The sequence below is a fragment of the Littorina saxatilis genome, linkage group LG13, assembly GCF_037325665.1.
Source record: "Littorina saxatilis isolate snail1 linkage group LG13, US_GU_Lsax_2.0, whole genome shotgun sequence".
In the NCBI taxonomy this organism is placed as follows: Eukaryota; Metazoa; Mollusca; class Gastropoda; order Littorinimorpha; family Littorinidae; genus Littorina; species Littorina saxatilis.
The window spans coordinates 27,206,081-27,216,080 of NC_090257.1; the positions used below are offsets into that span (position 1 = coordinate 27,206,081).

The following is a 10,000-nucleotide window of genomic DNA, read 5'->3' on the forward strand; positions in this document are numbered from 1 at the left end:
TAAATCTTCCGAGACAGTAGACAAGAGAAGGTCATATTTGAGAGAAGCGCGTAGGCCGATTGTCTTTCCGACAAGCGAATGATACAGCAGATTAATCATTCGTTTTGACCAGAAAGCTAGTCTCTAGTTTTTATGAATGAGTTTTTTAATTAAAACAATCACGAGAACTCTCTCGCTTAGCCTAATGGCTGTTCGATGGGTTTCGCAAGTAGAAATGTGCTTTATTTCACCAAATCAGCTCGTATTTGACATCGGTTTGGTATATATATATATATATTTTCTAATCCTACCGCGAACTAGATAGCAGACGCGGCACGACTGTTGCACCACACTTTGAAGTAATCCCACACTTTGAAGTAAATTACTTCAAAGTGTGGGGATGTGCCCCACACTTTGAAGTAAACCCATTTTTTACTTCAAAGTGTGGGGGGATCTTCCCACACTTTAAAGTAAACTCAGTTTTTACTTCAAATTGTGGGGGGATCTTCCCACACTTTGAAGTAACTTACTTCAAAGCGTGGGACTTTTGCATCGCCTGTTTGAGCCTGATGATTTTGTCAAAAAAAATGGCAAAGTCTTTTGGATGAGTGAACAGAAAAAGTGAGCGAGCCAAGAAACATAGTGATGTTTGTTATCAGGCTTTAAGCAATGTCCCATTGTTGAGTGTGACGAAAACTCGTGGTGACGATTTTAAAACATGTTGGGTCACGCATGGTCCAATCTTACATGGTCCAACCTTACATGGTCCAACCTTACATGGTCCAACCTTATATGGTGCAACCTTACATGGTCCAACCTTACATGGTCCAATCTTACATGGTCCATATATATATTATTGGACCATGTAAGATTGGACCATGTAAGATTGGACCATGTACGATAGGATCATGTAAGGTTGGACCATGTAAGGTTGGACCATGTAAGGTTGGACCATGTAATATTGGACCATGTAAGATTGGACCATGTACGATAGGATCATGTAAGGTTGGACCATGTAAGGTTGGACCATGTAAGGTTGGACCATGTAATATTGGACCATGTAAGATTGGACCATGTAAGATTGGACCATGTAGGGTTGGACCATGTAAGATTGGACCATGTAAGGTTGGACATTGTAAGGTTGGACCATGTAAGATTGCACCATGTAAGATTGGACCATGTAAGGTTGGACCATGTAAGGTTGGACCATGTTATATTGGACCATGTTATACTGGACCATGTAAGGTTGGACCATGTAAGGTTGGACCATGTTATATTGGACCATGCAAGGTTGGACCATGTAAGATTGGACAATGTAAGATTGGACCATGTAAGGTTGGAACATGTAAGGTTGGACCATGTAAGATTGGACCATGTAAGGTTGGACCATGTAAGATTGGACCATGTAAGGTTGGACCATGTAAGATTGGACCATGTAAGATTGGACCATGTAAGGTCGGACCATGTAAGGTTGGACCATGTAAGATTGGACCATGTAAGATTGGACCATGCGTGACCCAACATGTTTTAAAATCGTCATCACGAGTTTTCGTCACACTCAACAATGGGACATTGCTTAAAGCCTGATAACAAACATCATTATGTTTCTTGGCTCGCTCACTTTTTCTGTTCACTCATCCAAAAGACTTTGCCATTTTTTTGGACAAAATCATCAGGCTCAAACAGGCGATGCAAAAGTCCCACGCTTTGAAGTAAGTTACTTCAAAGTGTGGGAAGATCCCCCCACACTTTGAAGTAAAAAATGGGTTTACTTCAAAGTGTGGGGCACATCCCCACACTTTGAAGTAATTTACTTCAAAGTGTGGGATTACTTCAAAGTGTGGTGCAACAGTCGTGCCGCGTCTGCTATCCAGTTCGCGGTAGGATTAGAAAAAATATATATATACCAAACCGATGTCAAATACGAGCTGATTTGGTGAAATAAAGCACATTTCTACTTGCGAAACCCATCGAACAGCCATTAGGCTAAGCGGGAGAGTTCTCGTGATTGTTTTAATTAAAAAACTCATTCATAACAAGAGGCGAAGCCATCAAGGCTCACGTAAGAAATCGACAAACAGTAACACAAACTCAATCACTCCGTCACACACACACACACACACACACACACACACACACACACACACACACACACACACACACACACACACACACACACACACACACACACACACAGAAAAAGCATAGGTGAAACTGTGCAAGAAAGCGAGACACTAGATCTAGATCTGTCTGTCTGCATGTAGCCTACTTACAAGGACACGACTGCCAACTAGTCTCGGCGCGCTCAAAATAATAATGACCGAGACTGTCAGTACTTCCTTCGCGTGACGTCTAACCCTCTTACGTCATAATGTGACGTCAATGTAATGTGACGTCTTCAAATGTTAGAGTTTCTACCACAGACATACAGACGCACGCACGCACGCACGCACGCACGCACAGACAGACACAGTTACGATCGCATAGGCTACACTTACGTGAGCCAAAAACTAGAGACTAGCTTTCTGGTCAAAACGAATGATTAATCTGCTGTATCATTCGCTTGTCGGAAAGACAATCGGCCGACGCGCTTCTCTCAAATATGACCTTCTCTTGTCTTCTGTCTCGGAAGATTTATTCTACTCCCAAATAGCACTTCTTTGCACCTCTTATGACTCCTTCGTCCTCTAGAATCCCGTATCCACACCAAATACGAGCTGATTTGGTGAAATAAAGCACATTTCTACTTGCAAAACCCATCGAACAGCCATTTCCGGTGCTCGATCGCGGACATTTTCAGCTTTGAAGGCTATTTACGGGCAAATATCAATCGCTCCCTGACTTTTTATGCATCGAGAAACAAATTTAGTCATCGCTGAATCAGTAGCTTACCTTAAATCCCGACATAAATCAAACAATACCTAGAAAACAGACAAAACTTGCCTTCACACGTGTCATGAGCGGCCTTCGGCTTCTGTTCGGCCTTTGACCGGTTATCCCCCGTGAACCACTGTTCCAATCCGGAACTATTTTCAGTAGTGTTCGCATTGGCAAACTTCCACCGACTTTTGTTTGACTTCTGAACGACAAAGACACACACACATACAGACACGCACTGGCTCACACACACACACACACTCACACACACACACACACACACACACACACACACACACACACACACACACACACACACACACACACACACACACACACACACACACACACACACACACACACACGAAGAACTGAAATAAGATTTTTATTTATTAGCAAAGATAATGGCAAACAAATAATGGTGTTTTTTTTACATCTAGGCACCAAAAGGGGACACGGCAGTGCAAAGTTTTGACTTTATTTGTTGCTGAAACAGTTTCCGCTAAAGATATTCAAAGGTCTTTTGGAAAACAATTTGATCCCTTTTCATAAAAACGGCTAACACTTGCCAAAAAAAAGGAAGAAATTGTCTTAATGTTGATACTTCCACAATTTAGCATATGCAACAATGGGGTTTTTGTCATCATGTTGGCAGTATCTTGTCTGCATAAAAAGCACGTGTGTTTGTAAAAACTGTTGGATCGTTTGAGATTGTTTTTGATTTTTATGGTGTCAAAATGAAGAGTTCGACCGTTTATATGAAATCAAATTGTGTTATTTCGTTACCTGAAATTCCACACTTGTTTTCAAAAGGCAACCCTGATACCGACTATCACACAACATGTTCAACCTGTATGGTTTGTTTGTTTGTTTTGTTTGTTTGTTTGTTGCTTTTATTGAAAAAAGCCCAACCAACAACAACAAAACTAACTTGAAATAACGCTCAAAATTGTTTTCGAGAAGAAAATACATCAAATCAAAATACGCTTTCTAGCCCTGGCGAAATGTCCCTGTTATTGTCAGACAGGTACTTTCTGCAAAGAGAAAAAACCTATCTTTATATCAGCGTTGAGACTTGCTGTTTTGACAAATCCGAACCTTTGAATATCTGTTTGTCTCCGTTTTTCCCAGCGATCTTTCCATGTCCAAGTCACAAGATCCTATAATACTGTAGAGGGAAGTGCAATTCCTTTTTAGTACAAAGATTTCCTTGGTGATTGTCACACTGAAAAAAGCTCTTTGACAATGAAGATGTCATTTTACTTCTATCCAAATCTGGCTAAATTCTACAAACATGACAAATTGTGACTGTGGTTGCATTTGCACTACCGTGTCTGAGTTTAACATGTTGGGGGAAAGGCAAGCACATATATATATATATTTGAAAGAGATTAAGTCAAGCATACGGAGAGTTAAATCGGAAGAAAACATACTCAGATCATTTCAATGTAATTTAAGAAAATCAAGAAACAAACAAGCATTATTCGTTTATCACTTTGTGATCAGAAATGTCACAACAACAATGAAAAGTGACGTTTAACATCCTACTGCAAGATTAGAACGAAACAACGTACTGCTAATCGCCGGGCAAACTAAATATAGGTAAGAATTGAATGTTATTTGAAAAAGCCCCATGAAAAAAAAACCTCATGAGAAATAACGATGGTGGTGATTAAAACAGGTGAGACACTACAACATCGTGAACATTCACTGATATGTAGGCTACTAACTAATAACAATGTTATTACCTAAACACCACGCACTCACTGTTAACATGTAAGATTTATATTTTTTTAAATCACTATCGATGCCAATTCCAGAGATTATAGGTTCTGACAAAGGTAAACTTGATTCAAACGAACGATCCTATTAAGGGAGAGAAGTATATCTACATTGTATATTGTACAAGTTCAATTGAGAGGAAAGAACAATTGGTGCTCTCCCCTTAATGAGTTCCACATTATAACTCCTTTACTGTACGTGATTCTTGATGTACTGTAAGGTGAAGGACATTTCAACGTGTTTAACTTTCACCTGACATCCAGCTTTAGAATACAAACTACGACCACAGATTCTCTTTTGATTTACTACAGGTATTATTATAAGCATTAGTCAGTTTCTATGTATCATGTATTATTCATTATCTATGTATCTGTTAGCATTTATTGATGATCTATCAGTATTTATAATCTGGAAAAAGTCCACGAACAAGACGAATTGTTTCTTGAATTAAATTTGCACTTTCGCGTCTGGGTTTAACATATGTTGGGGGAAAAGGCAACTACATAATTATCTTTAATTAAAATAGATTAGGACAAGCATACAGAAAGTTAATGTGGTGAAAGCATATTCAAAGATTGTAATTGTAAATTAAGACAAAAAGAACAAAAAAGGATCATCCGTGTATGACATTGGCATCAGACATGCCATGAAAACATAGAATAGTGACATTCAACTTCCAACTGCAAGGTGAGAATGAAACTACATATTGTGTTAAATTACATGTAACGCTGAATATAAGTAATAAGTGAATGTTGTGTGTCAAAACTGAACACTATTCACATGTACAAGTTGTATAATAGATAGTAAACTGCAGAGATTAGTCCAAGAAAATAGACAAATACAACACATGATTATATCAAAAATATTAAAAATACATGAAGAGAAAAGACAAGAAGAATAAATGACTGAATGCAATCAGAATAGATAAATACCGGACACTTAAAGTAAATGTGAGTAAACTTCTATAGTGCTAGACAATAATTCATACACAGAAAAACTAACACATCAACAACATACAAACAAACAAACAAGCAAAACAAAAAAACGAACATAACAATGTTGAGGTTACATGCAATAAAACGATCACACAAAAATGTAGAAACTAGGAACACACACACACACACACAAAATCACACAAGAAAATTGGTATCATGATGCATATAAGTCTTTACTAAAACCGTTTCAGTAATTATCCAATGCTTAAAACGCCTTCTTTTTTCTTTAGAGCTTTAGATTGGTTTTCAAGATTTTAGATTGACGTTTGAATGATTCAAATGCACGGCGTGAGTAGTGTGAAGTTAAGGCATCCATAACGATTGTTAGCTCTGAATAACAAACGCATCTGCCTAGTTGTTTGCTGTTATGATGGGTAGTATATAATATCAAATAAAACAAAGGTATTGCTGGGATATGAGATACAAATCTGTCAGACAACCAGTCAGAAGGTCAGGATAAGGATACAGAACAAGTATCATTTTGTCCTCATCGACATTCGGGCTGGTTTCTCAGTTTTATTTTGTTTACGCCAAATTTTAGTTAGCAAGGTTAAGTTTAGGTGGTACATGGTCTGAAACGAAAAGAAATATAAGGACTGATAGCTCTGTGAATACAATGCTTAATTTCACCAGGTAAAGTGTAGGTGGTACATGGCATTGTCTAAGAGTATAATAACACATCCAACAAGCACTTGGCTCTTGGTCGCGGTAACCAGTCAATGTGTAATTATTCGGTAATTTAGCAATAGCTTTTTCTAAAAACAAATACAAACAATCTGCCACATGCCACATAACACAACGGAGAAACGTTACAATGTCCATTTTCAGGTTCAGTTTGCCTTTAAGTACTAGAACGAATACAGCTGTTGGTCTTTGTCATCGTTCTATGAAATATGGAGAGGCGGCTACATGTAGTTTCAGATGTGTTGTATGTCAACTGCAGCTACCCAGTAATAAAACCATCCAAAACCCAGAAGTTCTTGCCGTTTTCCAAGATTGCGGTCGCTCTCTTTCACACGCTAGGTCAGCCTGATTGCACAGCGGATTTAAACGGAATGGGTATGCTATGTTAGGTAAGACACCAAACAAACGTTTTGATGTAAAAACAAATCGGAAATATTGTTCAGTTTCAGTCACCGTCACGGTTGAAATTAAATCACGCCGTCCAAAAACGCCATTTTTGAGGGTAGGCGTTGTCAAGGTCGTGTGACGTTATTATGAGTTATTTCTTATAATATGCTGACTGTTAGCAACTTGGCCGCTGTCAGCGTGAGTTCGATCCCAGGTTCGGCGGAAATCTATTTCAGAGTCAACTTTGTGTGCAGACTCTCTTCGGTGTCCGAACTCTCCCCCCGTGTACACTACATTGGGTGTGCACGTTAAAGATCCCACGATTGACAAAAGGGTCTTTCCTGGCAAAATTGCTTAGGCACAGTTAATAATTGTCTACCTATACCCGTGTGACTTGGAATAATAGGCCGTGAAAGGTAAATATGCGCCGAAATGGCTGCAATTACTGGCCGTATAAAATTTCATCTCACACGGCATCACTGCAGAGCGCCTAGAACTGTACCCACGGAATATGCGCGATATAAGCCTCATTGATTGATTGATTGATGTCGAGAAAATGGATTATCAGCCATGAGCTGAAGGCGAATGCTGATATCATTTGTGAGACATATCTGTTATCAGTTGCTAACAGTCAGCATATTAGAAATAACGGTTTTATTACCGTCTATTTCGATCAAAAGAAATGTTGAAGCGACCCCGCGAATTAGACGGAACAGTCACAATGGAAACTGGGTCGTTCGTATCTCATTATGCCTGTCAGTCAAAGCATTCTCGTGATCTGGGTCAGCCAATTAGAGTCACTCACCTGACGAAATGAATCATCACAGGTCAAATGCGATCACACAACAATCTCACAAGATAAACCATGTTGAACATGCGTTTCAGTTACTTCGATATCTCTTGTCCACCGGAGAGCGACAGATTTCGAAACAACGCCAGAGAGAAAGGAAATGACGTAAAGATATATTTGATGTAAATTAAGTGACGCAATTTCGCTTGAATCGTCAGAACTTGGAAAATGGCATTTTGAAGTGAGTGGGTCGGCATTGCAAACGCAGAGGGTGGGTGGTGACTCGGCGTTCTGTAAAGCGCCCACCGACAAAACTGGCTTTTCTGTATTTTTAAATAAAGAGTGTAGTATCTCAATCTGACAGCATTTAAAGTGTCATTCTGTGGAATAAGTCATGCTGATATTGTTAGTTCCAATGTTTACTTTGTCTTGTTAATTTTTAGCGTGATAAACAAAAATGGTCCCTGCCTGAACGTTATAACATTTAGAGGGTCACCTAGAATCAGTCGTGATTGGTCCAAAAGCCATATGGTGCCCTGGAATGGTAATAAACCAAAATATTGCTCAAATCCCCCCCAAAACACTGTTTAGCATCTGAAAAAGTATCCTTAACTTTTTGTGCTCAGTCTAAGAATGACTTAACCGTCGCTAAATCGCATGGTCCGCTAAATATGAATAAGAAGTGAATGTTCTGTGACAAAAAAATAAACACTATTTACATGTACAAATTGTACAACAGATAGATAATTACTGAGAATAGTCAAAAAATAGACAAATACAATACATGATTATATGTAAATATTAGAAATACACTCAGAGAAAAGACAAGAAGAATACATGATCACATACAATCAGAATAGATAAATACAGGACACAAGTAAAGGTTAGTAAGTTTCTGGTAATGTAGCAACAGCTTTTATCAAAAACAAAACCAAAAAACCATGCAAATGCCATCAAAGCCGATAGCAGTGATTAGTTGCTGACTCGTCGTCCAATATTTGAAGATAAAATCGGCCAAGTGTCGAACATTTCTGTTAAAGGCAATCTCGGGAGCATAACTTTGCCCAAGAGAATAAACAACCACGAACAATCAGCAATCGTTTTATCGCGTTCGTTTCCTTGTTTATTTGTCTGCTTGTTTGTGAATGAGTTCGGATCAGTTGCAGGGAAAAAACAACTTCTGATCAAAACAAAAAGTCCAAATTTACACTGTCGTTAACAAGTGATGTGACAGAAGATGTTGAGTAATATCTTCTATTGCGTATTGTTTCCTCTGAAGCGGCTGGCAGCCATTTTGTGTTGATGACTATTTCTTGTGTTGGCTTGCACGTACTGTCAACCTCTGTCACTCTTTGTCTAGTTCTCTATTGTGTGATTTAGAAAACCAGCCAAGGCTGCTGGACTGATGATTGGAAAGAAATTAAAAGAAAAAAACATCTGAAAAGAACGAGGTACAAGTGCTACGCCAGGTACATTTTGGATGCAAAAGTGTTTGTTTTTTATTATCTGAAATAACGTCAGTGTTTTGGTTGTTTTGTGTATTTCTTGAATTGTTGTTTTCCTCAGTTTTTTCAAGAACATTTTCATGCAAATCATATTACAGAACATGCGTGCGCGTACAAACTTTCAAGAACAACAATAGTAATAATTCAAAAATCAACTGCTACTTCTACAACTAGTAATGATGATGATGATGATGATGATGATGATGATGATGATGATGATGATGATGATGATGATGATGATGATGAAAAGCGATGAGAAAATGGCAGAATTAGAAATCAAAAGTCATAAAAGTAAGGCAGCGTGCTCTTCTTCTGATTTAAAGCAAAGCACGTCGAACCACCAACAACCCAAAAAATCAGTGCGGTTTTTAAATTTCATTGCAAGCACATAGGAATTTGTGTCCGATGACACCGATTTTGTTGTAGTTTGAACACACTGCTTTGGAACGGAGAGTCAACTTATATCAGTGCGTGTATAGTTAGGTAATGATTGAACGTGAGGGGACACAAGCACATTTTGAAGGATGTTAACAAACCTTAGGTACAAGTAACACTGACCTTTAGCAACCTAACCTATAGATTTCAGATAACCCCGTAGAATTGTAAGGGTGTTGCCTAATGATTCTCTGAGTAATGCAAGTTCGCTACATAGAGCTACACATACATTGGGTTGCTGTAAATGACCACAGATATATTCGATTCTGGTGATAATTATTATGTCTCCTCAGTTGAATAACAAATGTTTTCTGTACCCGCCAAAGCAAGGACGGCACAATAAAAGGTCAGCATTTTCGCCTATGGACGGTTCTTCGGAACACACACACAAATAATGAAATAACATGAAAATCAAAAAGCAGCAGAAAAAGCAGAAGAAAAAAAGCCCATATTATTTTATGGTTTAGATTATGTATCCTGACAAAGTGTACCAGCATGCATACATCCAGTTTTCTTTACTTGTGTTCGACGAGTTTTGGGCCTATAAGAGATGAAATGTCTACTCC

The 10,000-nt window shown here is 38.5% G+C and overlaps 1 protein-coding gene across 1 annotated transcript in view; it reads right to left on the reverse strand.

Annotated features, from left to right (window-relative positions):
- Positions 1-6,189: 6,189 nt before the first annotated feature.
- LOC138945846 (ryncolin-1-like) overlaps positions 6,190-10,000 on the reverse strand; it is a 19,386-nt gene continuing 15,575 nt past the window's right edge. The window contains exon 6 of the mRNA XM_070317362.1: positions 6,190-6,205. Within this exon, the coding sequence (XP_070173463.1) occupies positions 6,190-6,205 (16 nt within the window). The remainder of the gene's footprint in view (positions 6,206-10,000) is intronic.